Raw genomic sequence first — 17,183 nt, 5'->3', positions numbered from 1 at the left:
ATGCCGGTACCCCATGCGCCCCCGTCGCACCGAGCGAGGCAGCACCGACAGCCAACCCCCCCGCCTGCTGCTCCGCCAGCCCCACGGAGGCGCCAACAGCCGCCGCCCGCCCGCCCAGCGGCGGCGCCTCCGCCCGCCCAGCGGCGCCATAGGCCGCAGCACACGCGCAACGATGACGACCCGCGCTCCTATTGGCTGACGGGCCGGGCACCGCGCGAGGCCGCCAACTGCACGTGCGGTGGCGTTATAAGTAGCCCGGGTGAGGGCTGCCATTTTCTACCTGGGTCGAGGTGCGGCGGCGGGGGCGCGGAGGTAGAAGCGGGGCTAGGCGCCTTTCTCCTGGGAGCGGGAGGCTCTCCCCCTCCCCTCTCCGTTCCTCCCCCCGCCCCGGGACAGGGTGGGGGGTCGGTGAGGCCAGTGAGTGCGGGACAGGCAGGATCAGCAGTGTGCCCTGCGTGGGCGCCGTGGGACCCGCTGGGGGCAGGCAGGGGCCTGCTGCTAATGTGTTTTGTCTCCTGCAAGCAGATCTGGCACGGGACAGTATGAACCCAGAGAACTGGAATGTGGAGGTGGGGGACAAGGAATCACCCAGTCTCCCACCCCTTCAGCAGGTATGGGGTGGCAGCTGTTGGGCGGTAGTGTGTTTGCTTCTCTTCCCTTTCTTTCTCCCAGCCTTGGCCCTGCAGCCTGCTTTTTTTCCCTTGTGATGCATTCCTATTCCCTTATGTCTGTCAAATCTAGTATTCCTGAAGTTGTGGGACAAATTGAGGACAGATTGCTGGGTTTTGGGTGTTAGTAGGCTGCAGTTTTCTGCAGTAATCAGCTTGGTTTGATGGTCCTTATTACTCTCTGTTGAATAGTGAAAGGGCATTGGTGGAATTGCATTACTGGGCACTAGCAGAACCATGTCTTTTGGTGGTAGTTCTTGGCTGTGGGTTAGATATGAACTGTAGCTTCTGTCTCTGTGCTGTTGATGTCCTTATAGCTAGTCTGTTGTTTCTTTTTAGCTGACAGTCACTGAATTGGTATTTCTTTTTACCACAGCAACAAATAGAACCTAGGTGACCCTCTCAGCTGATCTGCATTGTCTTAGAAAATGGGGATCTGACTTTTCAAGCATGCTTAAATGTGTATAGAAACCATATATATATAGTGAGCGAGTGGCCGCGTGGTGCTTTGTTGCCCGCTGGGCCTAAACTCTGACATTACTCTTGAGTTAAATTCCTGGCAGGAGAAAAGCTACAGTAAGGTCAGGATGTAGTACATTTAAGCTGTTAAATTGTGTGCAGCTTAATAGTCTCAAGAGTTTGACAGTGGGTTAGAAGAATTCTTAAAATACAGTTCTGGAGTTCACAGCAGAACTAGGGTTATGTCAGGTACCTACTGTCAGGTCTAGTTCTGAGCTAAATCTTGTGTAGAAATTGTTCCTATCCAATTTTGGGGTTTTTTGCATAGCAACAAAATGCTTTGGTGTGAAATGAAGTGTAAGATACAGAAGTGTAATGAAATTGCTAAAGAATAATGTTTCTGCTTTTGACATTGTTGATTGAATATTGGTATCAGAAGAAACTGCAGTAAATTTGAGGAGAATCTGTAGTGAATCTTTGATTGTTGTCATTGGTCTTAATGGGTGTTTAAATTCAGCCTTGAGGAACACAGAGGAAGGAGAGGCGAATGGCTTATCCAGATGGATGTATAAGGCTACCAGTAAGCTTGCCAAAAGAAGTAATTACAGCATATACTTTCAGAATAGAAATTTTACCAGTTTAGGTTTAATTTCTTGCAGTGGTTGCAAACCACATTGAAAAGTCTGAAAGCTGTAGTAATACCTGAAAAGCACAGTCCTGAAGTGAAAGGTTTGGTAGTGATGTGATGTTCCTCAGTCAGCTGGTATTTTGGTTTACTAGTACCTGTCTGGCTTGCATGAAACAGGAGAAAGTTAAGCATGGGCTTTGCTGGAACTAAAACTGACCACAAGAGTAAAATGTGAAAATTAGGTGCTGTTCTGTATTGTTTCAGATGGGGTATCTGAATCTTTGAATAAGTAAACAGAGACTGACATATTTCAGGTATTTCCTTTTAAGATAATCTGTAAGCATCCTCTAGTAAACCCTGGAAGTGCAGTTATGAAACTAATGAGGACAGGTTTTTATTCACAATACAAAGAGTCTGGAAGATTGGAAAAAAACTTCAAAGATTATAGTATTTTTCTGAACAATGTTTCATATATTCAAGGCTTAAAATGTTTGTTGGCAAGGTGGCAAAGCTGATACCTCCATAAAGCAGTGACAGAAGGCAAGATAAACTTAGTTAACTCCACATCGGATGGGTGTAATGTGGTTTTGGTGACATTCAGAGGCAAACAGTATGTCACTTAGTATGCTGAAGTGTAATAAACTTAAGTGAACAGAAGAGTCTGAGAGACTGCCTTTCAGAAGGTGCAGAAGGCAGCTTCTTTAAAGTGCAAGACTTAGCAACTGCATTTGTATTTATGTACTTTGGCTTGAGGTTAACATGATGTTGTGCCTTTTTTCTTTTGCAGGTTAACGTCTCTGAAAGACCAAATGGCCCCTTGTTCTACTTCAGTCCAAGCATAGGTTCATTGGGTATGTGAAAGGCACTTTTGATTTTACTGACATTTGGGGGAGCTGATCACTTAAATAGTTTGGAGAGTAAATCATAATCACTGTGTTGTTTTCATGTGTCCCCCATGGAGTAAGCAACATCAAATTCTATGGGTAACATAATGAGTAGACTTTCCTTTTGACCCTCAACCCTTCTTTATTTACTTGTTACTTGTTGAATACAGCATATAACTTCTAATGAGAGCTGATAGGTGTTACCTCACATGCGTTTCTAAAACTGGCTGTGCTAAACATGAAAAGTATTGAAAATAAGTGTTATATGTGATGTTGAGCAGTTCTGGTGAGGTTCTATCTGACAGTTGTGTTGAAAACAAGAAAAGGTCAGATGAAGTTGTTGAATGGAAATTTAGATCCATTTTAAAAAACCCAACAAAAACCACAAGGCAAAATGTTGATGTTTGGTATCAAGTTTCTGTAAAGCACACTTGGTCTAATGAGGATGATGCCTTTATAAACTTGAACAGAAGTTTTAGATGTAGAAGTTTGAAGAATTTTAGATATAGAAGATAGAAGTTTTAAATATGCCAAGCCAGGGTTGCTGCTGAAGGTAGTTTGCCCCAGGCTTTACTTTGTGTGACTCTACAGTAGTCAGATCAGGAAACAGGTTTTGCTTAGAACTGACAGTCTCTGGGTTAAGGTAGTTTGGGTGTTCTCACTGTAGTCTCTGAATTTAGGAATGGTCTTTAAGACTACTCAATATTTTGACTTCAGTGAAATTCAGTCTGAGGTAAAAAATTTGAGTTTAATAATTTAGTTAATCCAACTATGGAAGAGCAACCTAAACTTTATTTTAACAAATTGTAATTAACACAAGTTATGGTCATATCATAGAATGATAGAAGAGCCCAGGTTGGAAGGGACCTTGAAAGATCATCTGGTCTGACCTTTCATGGTAAAGGAAACCTAAATGAAATTATGTAGTACCCTGTCCAACCTCATTTTGAAAATCTCTAGTGATGGGGACTCCACTATGTACCTTGGGAAGTTGTTCCGGTGAATGATTGTTTTCACTGTAAACAATGTATTCTATCTAGATGAAACCTCTTCCAGTACAACCTGTTTCCCTTTGTCTTCTCCATGTGGCTCTTTGTGAAGAGAGAGCCCCTGTCGTCTTCGTAGCATGTCTCAAGTACTAGGATACTGTGATAAGATCCTCCTGGACCTTCTTTTCCAGGGAGAAAAGACCTAACTCGCTCAGTCTTTCCTCATAGGGCAGGTTCTCCATATCTTTCTAACTGCTCATGTGTTTGAACAGTCAGATCATGGCAGTACGTTTATGACTGAGGTATCCATCCCCTGCCCTTTAGTGTATAGCTGAAAGGCAGACTTACTTTCTCCAATTCCTTGTCCCTAAGATGTTGGGAAATTAGGAACAGCACAATAAGATATCACTTGTGCTACTTGAATTACACTGAATTTGGACAGTTACAGAAAGTAGAAGATTCGGAGGACAGGCTTTGCATTCATCCTAGAACAGCAGAAGTGTTTTTTTGTGAGGTCTTTACAACCTTGTGGGGTTGCTAACTTCAGTAATAGTTTGACACAGAACAAATGGGAAAAGGCAGTGCTTGTGAAGAGGACTTAAATTGCAAATTAGGTGGAAGTGAGTCTCAGAGCTTCATGTTATGTTCCAGCTTGCTCTTTCTGCCTAGCTGTCAGCTCTGCCTGTTAACTTTTTCATTACATATTTCAAAAATAACTTGTGTATTCTCAGATTTGTGCCTCTTGTACTGAACTCATGGCAGGCAGGGCTTGTCCTGCAAAGGTCTTGCTTTCACAGTTATCATTAACCATTCATTCCTTTCCTGAGCTAGGCATATTGTGTCATTTTAGATCAGTGTGAGCAATTTCAGAGTGTCTGTTTTGGCTTAACACAATCTTTCTGGTTTTATTGGTATAGTTCCTTATCAGCTGTTTTCAAGCATAGGTAATAATACTGAGATTATTTATGCTGTTTAAAGAAGGACTTAAAGAGCTAAAGCTCTTCAGGAATTCCAGAGGTGAGGCTCTTGGTTGATAAGATTATGCATCTTGTCTTGACCTTGTTTAAAAGGGTGCCTCAGTATTAGGGTGTCTTTCCCTACAACATGATGGAAAAAGGTGTCCTTCTTCCTCTTTTCAAGAAAGGCTGCATGGGCCTTACTACTTTTTCCCTTGCAAAGCTTCTAATTTATTAACAGATTGTGCTTCAGATGAGTTTTAAATTAAGCTCTTATGAGCTGCTCTTTTGAATGCCATGCACTTGTAGGCTCTGTATAGTTTATATTAGTGATTCAGCTTACTTGTTTGACACTAAATAGCATGAGTAGCGTTAGTGTATGCAGGTTAAACTTTGATTTTTTTTCTTTGAAATAATATATAGTAGTAGTACTCTTGTGTAAATCCTTGTAATGAGGGTAAGCTAAAAGTAGTATCTCAAACTCGCAAATTATTTTTTAATAAAGCTTTACTTAAAGAAGTGAATTCATTCTTTGTATTGCTTCTTCATGAAAGCAAAAAAACTGACTGTTCTGAATTTTCATCAGTTCTGAAGGGACTTCTTTCCTGTTTCACACTCCTTTGGTACTTAAAAAAACCCAACAACCCACCCACAAAAAACCCCAAGCAAAAACCAGAATTAAAAGTCTTGCTAAAATGACATTTAGTGTGTACAGGATTTTGGAATAGATGTCTCTGAAATGTATTAGTTTCAGGATTTAAATCCCAGTGTACAGTAGAAAACTGTAAGTAAATGCATATGATGAGGAGATTGGTGGATCTAACAGCTGTTATTCATAGATATGCTGCTGCAATGCTAGATTTTAATTCCAGTGAATTGGAAGCAAGGACTTATTCTAGTCCTCTTAATCTATCAAATATTGCTTGAAAATTAGTAAATTTAGAATGGTAAATGGTATAGTGATAAACTAAATACTAGCATTTGGTACTTCTAGACTCCCTGTAAGACCAGCTAGCTTGCAAACATACATAGACGTGAATTGGATGAATAATTTGCCTAGTAGTCGAATGAAAGTTGCTCTACTTTTACCAGTTTTAAGTTGGTTGGCAAGTAACATGGCAGTCTACAACTGATTTGGTGTAAGTGCTAAACATAGCAGACTTGTGTAAAGAATGATTATTGGTTCTAAACTGTTCACTGTCTATAAACCTGTGGTTTTGTCCAGCATCTTCCATTAGTAGAGGCAGTAAACACAGAGGGCAGCATGGTGAACGAATTTACTACAGCAGATGCATTACTGATCAAGTATTTTGTTGACACATGATGTACTTTCCAAAAACTTTCAATTTTGAATTAACTTAGTATGCTGTGGAAATCTCAGTGGAAGAGGAGTGATAAAGTAAGAATGGATTAGGATGGCAAGTAAAGGGAAGAGTCCTCACCCCATTAAAGGCAAATAGACTTGGTCAATGGAAGCCAATCTATTGTGGTAAATCATAAAAATATCAATTTAAATAATTGGTAAGGTGTTTTTATTTGTTGGTTGTTACATGTTAGATTAAACATGACTATCAGAATCTTTTATACTGGTTTTGCCACAAACTACTCACTTAAATCTTCCAAGCGAGCAGGAACTTCGAACATTGTTCAGACTATGAAAGCAGCAGCTTTAACATTTTGTTTAGTATTGTGTGAGCAAAATTCCCTAATTGAGTGACTTGATACTCAATTGGTAAAGGAAAACACTGTGTTTTCCTTTATGATAAGCTCTTGGTGATCTTTAGCTAATATGTTTGCATTGTTGCAGAATGTACTAGTGCCTAGGTTGTTGTTTTTTTTTTTTTTTCAGAGGTAGCTATATCATTATGTTAAGCAGTTTTAACTTGGAAGGAAAACAGTAACAATCAGTTTCTGTTTTAAGTCCTGTGCACATCATGGAATTTTGTAGACTTCATGTTTTGATTTCAGATTTCCTATCTTTATTATGGTTGCTGATGTACCCTGATCTTGACTTTGATACTGCAGAATAGGGAATTTTGTTTTTTATAGAATCACTGAGGTTGGAATGCAACTCTGAAGATTGGCCAGTCCAAATCCTTGCGTAGAGTAGGGAGGGTCAGTTATAGCAGGTTGCTCAGGACCTTGTCCATCTGAGTTTTGAATTTCTCCAGAGATGGGGAACATAACAGGCTCTATGGGCCATCTGCCTAGTGTTCAACTACCCTCACAGTAAAAAGTTTTTCCTTATGTTAAAATGGAATTTCCTGTATTTCAATTTGTGTCCATTGCCTCTTGTCCTCTAATTGGGTATCAGGGAAAACAATCCGACTCTGTCATCTTCACTCATTTCTGTTAAGATGTAAGATCTTTTGAGCCTTTTTGTCTCCAGGTACAGCAGTTCCAGCTCTCGACCACTCTGTGTATGACAGATGTGCCAGCCTTTTCATGATCTTTGTAGTTCTTTGGACTCACTCCAGTATGTCGGTGTCTGTTTTGTACTGGACAGCTTAGAACTGGATGCAGCACTCCAGATACAGTGTCAACAGCGTGGAACCTGCCCCGACCTGCCATCAGCATTCTTCTTATTGTAGCCCAGAAGGCTGTTAGCCTTTACTGTAAGGGCATATTAGTGGTTTATGTTCAATTTGCTATCTACTACAGTCCTCAGGTTTTTCTTTGCGAAGATGCTTTCCAGCTGGTTGGCCCCAGTGTGTACTGGTGCCTGGAGTTATTACTCCCCAGGTACAGGATTTCACATTTCTCTTTGTGGAACTTTGAGGTTCTTCCCTGCCCACGTCTCTAGCATGTTTTGAGTTTCCTCTGAGTGAAAAACAATCTTGTGTTATGTCCTGGTTTTGTCTGCAGGCTTTCTGAGGGTGCATTCTGTCCTGTCATCTGGGTGATGAATGAAGATGGTAAGCTGTGTTGGCCCCAGTATCAGTCAGTGGGGTACTCTGCTGCTGACTGGCCTCCAGCTGGAGTTTATGCTGCTGATCACAACCCTTGAAGCCCAGTGGTTCAGCCTACTTTGTCTTCCTCACTGTCCAATTATGTAGGCTGTACTTCTGTGTTAAGTAGGTGGTGGGGTTTTGGTAGTGGGGGAGGGGCTGCAGTGCTGTCTCCTTGGGAAGCTTCTCCAGCTCCAGGTCAGACCCACCTCTGGCCAAGGCCGAGCCAATCAGCGACAGTGGCTGTGCCTCTGTGATAACATTTAAGAAAGGGGAAAAAAAAAAAAAGGCTGCTGGAGAAGCTGCAGTGGAGAGGCATGAGATGAGACAAACAACAATGCGGAAGCTAAGGCCAGTGAAGGAGGGGGCAGGAGTTGCTCCAGGCATTGGAGCAGAGATTCCCCTGCAGCCCCTGGTGCAGCCCACGGTGAGGCAGGCTGTGCCCCTGCAGCCCATGGAGGTCCACGGGGGAGCAGATCTCCACCTGCAGCCCCTGGAGGACCGCACTCAGAACAGGTGGATGTGTCCAAAGAACGGTGTGATTCCATGGGAAGCCTGTGCTGGAGCAGTCTGTTCCTGAAGGACTGCATCCTGTGGAAGGGACCCACACTGGAGCAGTTCATGAAGAGCTGCAGCCTGTGGGAAGGACTCATATTGGAGCAGTTTGTGGAGGACTGTCTCCTGTGGGAGGGATCCCACATTGGAGCTGGAGAAGAGTGTGAGGAGTCCTCCCCTTGAGGAGGAAGCAGCAGAGACAACATGTGGTGGACTGACCACAACCCCCATTCCCTGTCCCCTGCGCCACTGGGGGGGAGCAGGTAGAAAAATCAGGAGTAAAGCCCAGGAAGAAGGGAGTGGTGGGGGAAGGTGTTTCTAAGATTTGGGTTTATTTCTCATTATCTTACTCTGATTTGATATGTAACAAATTAAATTGATCTTTTTTCCCTGATTCTGTGTTGCCCCCGACTATAATTGGTGAGTGAGCCCTCCCTGTCCTTGTCTTGACCCATGAGCCTTTGGTTACGTTTTCTCTGCCCCAGTCCACTGAGGAGGAGAGCGACCAGCCTCATGGTGTTTAGTTGATCTCTGGGCCTAAACCATGATAACTTCATTGGTTTGTATATGAGGTTGTTATGGGAGACAGTGTCAAAAGCCTTACTTTCTTCTTGTTTTCCAGGTGCTGTTGAAAGACCTAACAGAAGTCAGCATATGCAGAATTATTTTGAAGGGTATTCTAGGAGTAGAGGTAGGATTGCATGCTTAAAATTTGTAGTTTTGGGGGTGGTTAAGCCTTCCTTTTGGACAAAAGATTTAGAATGGAGGACCTTACAACTGCTGCCAGAGTAGATTCTGGATATTCAGATTTTACTGTGTTGGTAGCAGTACTGTTGCTGAGTGGTGCTGTTTCTTACAGAAAACAGTAGTTAGACCTGTCCAAAGCTTTGTAATTTTAATTTTCTTTGTCTTACAAAAAGGACAGCTTTGTCATGTGGTGTTTTTTTGTTGAGTGGGAGGTAGGCTGCAGACCTGAGGTGCCTTTCAGCAGGAATGATTCTGTAATTTCACTGAGTTTAAAAAAACCACAGCAAACTGAAGCAAAAAAAAAAAAAAGCCCACACCCACCCAAAACCAAAAGCCTACCCTAAAGTCAAAGATAGCTTTGGATGTGAAGCTGATTCTTCTTTCTAATTGTAGATGCTGATGAATGTCTGGACAGACAGTGTCAACCAGTGAGTAGATTTGGTGGCAGAAGGAATTTTGGAAACAGAGGTAACTTTCTGGAGTGTCTGTAATTCTAGTGGCTAGTCATATTTGGTACATTAAATTTTCCCTATTCAGGTACTCAGTTTTCTTGTATCAGAGCCAAAAGTGTATTTATGACTTGCAGGGTAATACCAATCCATACTACATAGTGTAGGCACTCAGTATCACCCCTTAGTTTTGAATGCACAACATAAAATACACCACCATATTTGTCAGAAGGCAGGACTCTACACTAAAATCGACGTTTTCTTTACCTCCTGCTTTGATTCCATTCTCCCTGGAGGGAGGTATTTTTCTGATTTTGTTATAATGCAGTATAATAGGCAGCTGAATATTAGTATTCACATATATGCCATGTGAGGGAGCATACCAGTGCTTTTCTACAGGAGACCTGAAAGCTAGCTTTCTTTAGTATCCATAAAGCAATATTTAATCCCTGTCCTCTTCCCGCTTACAATGGCGAGTGCCACTCTTGCATGCAATGCACATTGAAGAGGTTAATAATTGGCAGTTTGACAGTACTGCCACATATGCTTCCACCAGGTGTTATCAGAAGCACATAGGGCAGTGGGAGTTACTGTTGCTTAGCATCTGTCTCGATAGTTCTATGGCTGTAAGCGGGACTGGTATGAAACAAGGAAGATGGAAACTCTAGTCCTGTTTTGGGCTTGTTTAGCAAAAGTTCTGACCTGCAGAACAGCTGTGGAGCCTCTTGGAGTTATGTTTGTTCTTTCAAAAAAATTCTACACCATTTCTTCATCTCCTGTATTGATGCCCAGTATGGTAGGGGAATGCTAGACTTGTTTGGCTGAGTGTTGACCTTGGTGGTGCTGTAGAATGCCAAACAGTTCTGCTGTAGACTGGCAATTGCAAAGCAACTCACAAGCTGTATTTAAGGTCTGTAGTGTTTATGGATGTTTATATGTAGACTGTCTTATGCATATGAGCCTGTAAGATGTGATTTTCATTTTTAATTTGGCAAAACGCAAATGACATATAAATTGGTACGCATCAAGCAAGCACTGGTGGAGAAGGAGCTACAGATACTATGGTAGGAGAACTTCTTGGTCTCATTTAGCAGAAGATGCTCTTTGTCACTACAAGATGAAAGCACAGGTGTTCAGTTGAAGAATACAGTCTAAGGACTAAATGACAATTTAAGTGAACTGCTTGGATCTTAAATAACACCTAAAACTGGCCACTCTAAAATGGAGTACCTTTTTTATGTATGTGGCTGTTGACTCCTCCCCATCAGGAGGGTGACTAGGGAAAGGGGTTAGAAATAAAAATATGCTAAATACTTTACACTGCCTATCCCAAGCAACTGAATAAGCAGTTCTGAGTAATAAAATAGAAGTTGATAGATCTGAAAGGCAGGTTTTTAAATCCTTGCTCCATAGGAGGCAGCAACTGTAGTAGTACTTCAGTCTACAGTACTGGTTATGAAAACTGAGAAGGTACAAATGCTGTCAGTTTTGTGTGACTGAACCAGAGAACTGAACTTACCTGCATCATAACTGAAGAGTTGAAAGGTAGTAGCTTATATAGTGTATATGCATGTAAAGTCTTAAGTCAAAATACTTAATGTTCAATTTACTTCTTGCAGGAAGCAATACTACAGGAGAGCAGAATGCTCTTCTTATACTTTTTGGCAAAAAATACTCCTTCTCTTCACTTTTTCATAAGCTTAGGCAAATCAATTAGTTTTATTGTACTTTTTATCTGAATTAATAAGATCTGTGAAGAATAATTGCCAAATAAAAGGCACTGGATCTGCACATGCAAAATTGGACCATCTAAGTTATTTGCTGTGCTGTACCGCCAGTTTTCAAGAAAGGGAATGTTTTAGGAGATTTTAACATACAAAGTAGTGGTTTTAGAGGATTTCCTGTTGGCTTTGAACAAAGTGAGACTAAGTTTTTCATGTTGACTGGTTTGTGTGGGAACAACATACATTTGGTCATTCTTTCTGGGTTTGCTTGTCTGCTGAGCTATGAAATAGCTTTTCTTCAGCCATGTTGTGGAACATGGATGATGGTGTCTTTGAATAATAGTATCACGAGGAATAATACAGCATAGGTTGGAATTAGAAAGAATCTGTTGGGGCTGTTGCACTGTAGAGTTTTTGGAGTAAATAGTAGTAGCTTTAAGCATAATATTTCATTATACTATTTTAGACACTGTATCCAATATGCTGTGTATTAGTTACAGATATTAAAGACAAGCAAAGAGGTGAACCTCAGACTGGCATTTTTCTTGACTCTAAAGGAAGAGGAGCATTTGGAGGTCATGCAGGTGAGACTTTTTAGTAGGGTGGTGAACCTTTCAGATTTCTTCACTGTTGATTTTTGGCAATGCACTACCACCTTAGCTTTGCTAAATGCTGTCTCACTGATTGTTCTCCCTGTCTGAATTAAGAACCTACTGCAAACGTTAAACAGCTTGCTTGCATGGCCACACAAGATGTATTTGTAACTTAAAGAGATTTTAGCAATTGGATCTTCAAAGCTGTTGTCCATAATGTTTTTTTTCTTGGTCCTACTGCCACTGGTCAGTTAATGCACAGTGAAGCAGAGATGCTAATCCCAGAATTCCAAGTAAGCCTTTAAGAGCTGCTCAGTTTTGAAATAGTCACTCTAGTCTTTTTCCACCCCACCCATAAAGGGAAGTATTGTTTTAGGTTTTTCCAGGCTGACAAGTAAGGCTTGTATCTCTGAGAGGCCAGCTTTTCCTAATGACTTTAATCTGTTGGGGTTTTTTACTGTTTACAAAGGGTTTTTCCCTCATGGTTGTATTTTGCTTTGCCACTGGTGGTACTGTAACCTATGTGTTGTGCTACCTAGAGCATAGTAATCTATCACTCACAAAAGTCCCCATAATCCAAATTAGAGGATCCATTAAACTAGTGTACTGGGTACTGGATGCCAGTAGTAAATATTCTCTATTTAAGAATAGAGAATATTAAATATTCTCTATTTAAGAACATTTTGTGTGATCCTGGTAAAAGGATTTTTCACTGTAGATAAGATAAAAAGATTAGTATGCATTTTCAGAAGTGCTGCTTAATATTTAAAGAACAATTGATTTGCCTCTATTTGACTCAGTTAAAGTTGAGTTTTTCAGATTTTTAGTTCAAATAATGATATTTTTTTTAGGAACTTAACTGTTTATAAAGGCAGCATGCTAATACTCATAGTGGACATAACTGCATCCTAAACACAGGATAGTTGTTCCTTACTTTTTTGTGACCAAGTATTTGTATGTGAAGACTGTTATAGATATTGGTAGGCAACAGTTACACTAGTTTGTATGAACAGCTTTTGTTGTTCTTTCCTCTTCACTCAGTCTTGTATCCCTTATCTACATTGCAAGGCTCCTTTCTGTTCAGAGGGGCCTTATGTTAAAGGGTTTGTTTAACCTTCTTTGAAATCAGCACCACAGTTTCTTGCACAGAGTAGCTAGATGCTACCACTTTGGTTTAAGGCTTTTTCTATTTTGTGTATAGTAAGAGTAGGACTTAAAACAGATTCTGGAAATGCTGCTGTTAATAGCTCAATCTTAAGTACAGTTTTTACATCTGTAAGATGTGGTACTTTCTCACTCTTAAGAATAAATGTCATTGTTTTTCCAGCGGTAATGAAAGCAACACACAAAATGTGTGAATGTCAAGGTCAGAATTTTAATGGAGTGAATATTATAAATGTGTGGCTGTTGAAATAACAGGATAGTTTTCTCTTCTGATTTAAATTCTGTCCTAACTCTTGAAAAATTACGGTGATGAAGTTTACGGCTGTGGCTCTTCAGTTATTCAGAAGTTGGTTATGTAGCATAAAACAAGCATCCTTGGATTTTGTGGAGAAGTTGAATGGTTCTTAAAACCAACATGCTGTAATGGTAAGCATGTGTGAATTTCTTGTTACAACATTTGTTTATCAGTTTTAGGGGGAAAAAATTCACCTAAGAGGTAACAAAACAAGGTTATAAAACTCAAATTTCTGTGGCATGTCAATTTGTTATGATTTTTTTCTTGCTCATGATTCATCTTGGGTGAATATAGAGCCCTTTCAAAGCATATGGTGGATTTAGGTGGGATCATTCCTCTTGGTTGTCTTTAAATACAACTGGCCTCATTTAGACACCTTGTGATGGCCATCTGGAATGATTGCATTTGATTTGATGGTAAGGGACTTACTACAAGTCAAGTAAGGACCAGATGTGGTTTCTGAAGTCCCTCAGCAAGATGCTGAGTTTAATTACTTCATGGTATTACTGTGAGGTCCTGCTAAACTTGGTGTTCTGACATCCTCTCTTTCTGCCCTTTAAAACATAATATATGGGGCCTTTGTCTTCTGGCTTTATGTAACTATGCTTTTGTTGCTTGCTTAAATATTTCCACTCATTCTGCCAACTATATCAGGACCCCTAGTTGAGTTTTCTAAGTGCCTCTAGGAATTTTTCATTAAGGTTCTTAGATTTTTTTTTTCTCTTAAATTAACTTTTTTCCCAAAAGCAGTTAACTTTGGAATGCTTCCTTTAACAGCAGCAGAATGCAAAGAAGAAACAGTAAGTAGCTTCTTCACAAGTAATATGCCAGTTTTAGTTTGCTTTTAACTCAAGGAACATTCTTTTAAAGTAAGTTACTGGAAACTAATTGAGTGAAAAAGAAGGTAGTGATATGGGTAAATGCATAACCATCTTAAAACTGTTCATGTAACATGAGTTGCCAAGCAAATGCTGTTAGACTTAGTATGTTTGAACTTTGTTAATCTTTAAATTACTGGGCAACACAAGTGGTTGTTCTCACCTAGACTAACTTTTTGGAATGGAGTGCTGTAGAATTCCTCTGTTGCTGGCTGTTTCTTCTTTCAAATAGTAAAGCTTATCTACCTGAGCCACAGTGTTAGAAAAATTAATTGGCAATAGTGTAGGCATCTAAGTGATGATAGTCGTTAAAGTAAACCATGAAGGAACACTAGATACTCAGTTTCAAATGCTATAGTGTCTGGAAAACTGGCTTGATGTGTTACTGAGTGCAAGTTAGTAAATAGAATTTCAGGATTTGTATATGCAGGAGATCAGATTGAAATGTATGACGAATGATGACTTTCTGACATGTATTGAAAGTGTCAGTGGGACAATCTGTTAGAATGTTAACTTACCTGCAGTGTTCTTTTGCAAGTGACATTAGCCTTACTTTGCCTTTCTCTTACTCTTGAAATGTAAAAAGACAAATAGCGAACTCCTGACTTCTGTGTGAATAATTTTGGTTCCTGATCCTTCCTCATTTGAGGTCCCTGTGAAATGGCTTCTACTGCCAATCTTTTAGTGAGCATCAGATAATTACTTTTATACCTTTGAGTTTATTATCTTGAAAAATACCTTAAGGAATACACAACTATAAATGTACTGCCATGAACAGATTAATTTTATCCTTGGTATTAAATGCATTGTTATTCAAGGGGATAATTTGTAGTATAATGAGGTTTTGGGGTAGAATTGTTTTTTGCATGGTGGTGAAGTAGAGCCTAATTTAATTTTTGGGAGTGGCTCTTGAAAGTAAGGTCCTTGAGCAAATGTGAGACAAAAATGCTTGACAAAAGACTGTTTTTTAAAGTGGGTTTTAGGCCTAGTAGTATAAAACTGTTCTAATAGAATTCATTTATGAAATTTCTTGTCTTCCTGGAAACTGGACAGAAGCCTGAACGATATCCCACTGAACTTCAGTAGGTATATAATTAAAATAGTTTTAGTTTAAGTTTTCCTTATATTGTTCATGAACTTGAGTGCTTGTGTTTTTAAGGTCCAAAGGTGACTTATGTGCCCCCTCTTCCACCGGATGATGAACCATCCATCTTTGCACGTTATCAGACAGGAATTAATTTTGACAAGTATGATGAAAGTGTTGTGGAAGTGTCAGGACATGACCCTCCAGCACCACTACTGGTTAGTGAACTCATTAATCTCAGGATTTATGTTGCACACAATTCTGCAAGGATGTATACAAAGTCTAATAATATTCATTGCTAATGAAAATTTTTTGAATGTTGCAGACAGTACTGTGTTGGAGGGAGATACTGCCCACTTGAAAGATATAAATTTGAATTCAAAATTATGTTGACAAACTACAGAAATGTCCCAAAGAAATTAATACTGAATGGACAGGAAGTATAGTCCTTAAATGGCAGAAAAATACGACTTTAGATCTTGAAAGAAAGGTCTTAGGCAGCAGTTTGTGAGAAGGCTGGTAGGGTTATCTTGTTGAAGTCTGTTACTGGGGCACCCTTAACACTGTAAATGAACACCTGTAGGAGTAGTTTTTATTTGGACAGAGGTGTTTTTGAAGTAATTTCTAGGCCTGTTTTCTGGGGCTGCTGTTTATTGTTTAAAAGTAATACATAACTTTGCTTCTATTCCATACCATGTAGCTAGTGGGTTGGTTTGGGTTTTTTTTAAAAAAGCTCTTAAGAATGAGGAAGAAGGGTGGAGGGTGTAATAGCACCTGTGTTGAAAGAGAAGCTGCAGAGGTTTTTTTTCCTTATCCATCTTCTGAAAGATTTTCTCACAGAAGTTAAACTGATTTTGTCATGTATGATGATTTTTCATCCCGGGTAGGAATGTTGCTTTAGCTCCCCTTATTAGTTTTAGCACAAAAACTAAGTGTGTTTGTCCTGTGTGAAATGTAACAGAAGAGTTTTAGTCTGTTTTTTGGCTTCTGAGATGTTTCTGTCAAAGCTAATAAGACCAGCTGAAGGCCTTCACTGTCCTACAAACAACTTTACTTGAATGACATGGCTAGGCTGAAGAAACCCTTGGGGCTTTTACATGTAGGAACCATGAAAATCTACATGACTGGCAAGACCCCCTCAAAAGTTAATACTTTTTAGTGTTTTGATGTCTGTATCCTACGGTAAGCATCTTAGGTTTTTAAATTCTAACTTCTGTGTTTGTGTACTGTTAATAATAATTCTTTCTTGTACAGACTTTAGAAGAAGCTAACTTGTGTCAGACTTTAAAACTGAACATTGCTAAAGCTGCATACTCTAAACTTACTCCAGTGCAAAAATACAGCATTCCTATTATACTGGCAGGACGGGATTTAATGGCGTGTGCTCAGACAGGATCGGGAAAAACTGTAAGCATTTTCTGTGATATTCTATTCATACTACTGGAAGTGTGTGATGTTGAACTTTCAGGTGGATGCCTTAGTCTTATGTGTGTCAGATGCTTCACAGCTTGTTGTCTAATGATTTGACTTGCACTGCAATGGCAGGTGTAGTGTTCAGTGCAGATATGAATGATGGATGAGTTGTTGCATTTTGGGGCTGAATTTCTTTGTAATTTCAGTGAACTACTGTCATGATACAGCAGGCCAGTCTTCAGGGCTACAGATACAGATTCAAAAGTGTAGGCAGTCATAGAAACCACTGAGAGAAAAATCAGCAGTTGGAAGTTGGGGTTTCTTTGTGGCTTTTTGTGTTTTGGTATGTGTGTTTTGTTTTGTGTGTTATTTTTTTTAAACTTATGCCAGATTGTAACAGTGTGGTGTGCTGGTTTGTCATCCTTGGTTTGATCAAGTCTGATCTGCACCGGACTTAGTTTTAGGTGATTCAGTATTAATTATGGAACAGTGTTCAGAGTTGATACTGAGTTGACAGTTGTCTCAACTTGTTAAACTGTCTAATGTACCCAAATCTATCCACTGACGGCTTTGTACAAGAATATTTGGATATTAAATATAGCTTTTTGCTGTTCAGTATAGTGTGGAATTCTAGCTTTGTTACGTAGCTTATTATCTACTTTTTTTGAAAAACCTCTTCTGTTTGCAGAGGGGAAAATGTCCAGACCTTATGCTATAAATATTCTGAATGTTTTTGGGACTGCTGTACA

General features: G+C 39.9%; 1 protein-coding gene across 1 annotated transcript in view; it reads left to right on the top strand.

Moving 5' to 3' along the window:
- DDX4 (DEAD-box helicase 4) overlaps positions 1-17,183 on the top strand; it is a 30,886-nt gene continuing 13,703 nt past the window's right edge. The window contains exons 1-5 of the mRNA XM_074856936.1: positions 1-259; positions 526-611; positions 2,543-2,606; positions 15,097-15,239; positions 16,276-16,428. Of these exons, the coding sequence (XP_074713037.1) occupies positions 1-259; positions 526-611; positions 2,543-2,606; positions 15,097-15,239; positions 16,276-16,428 (705 nt within the window). The remainder of the gene's footprint in view (positions 260-525; positions 612-2,542; positions 2,607-15,096; positions 15,240-16,275; positions 16,429-17,183) is intronic.

Source organism: Strix uralensis, chromosome Z (genome assembly GCF_047716275.1).
Source record: "Strix uralensis isolate ZFMK-TIS-50842 chromosome Z, bStrUra1, whole genome shotgun sequence".
Lineage (NCBI taxonomy): Eukaryota > Metazoa > Chordata > Aves > Strigiformes > Strigidae > Strix > Strix uralensis.
This window is presented reverse-complemented; position numbering and strand designations above follow the sequence as displayed.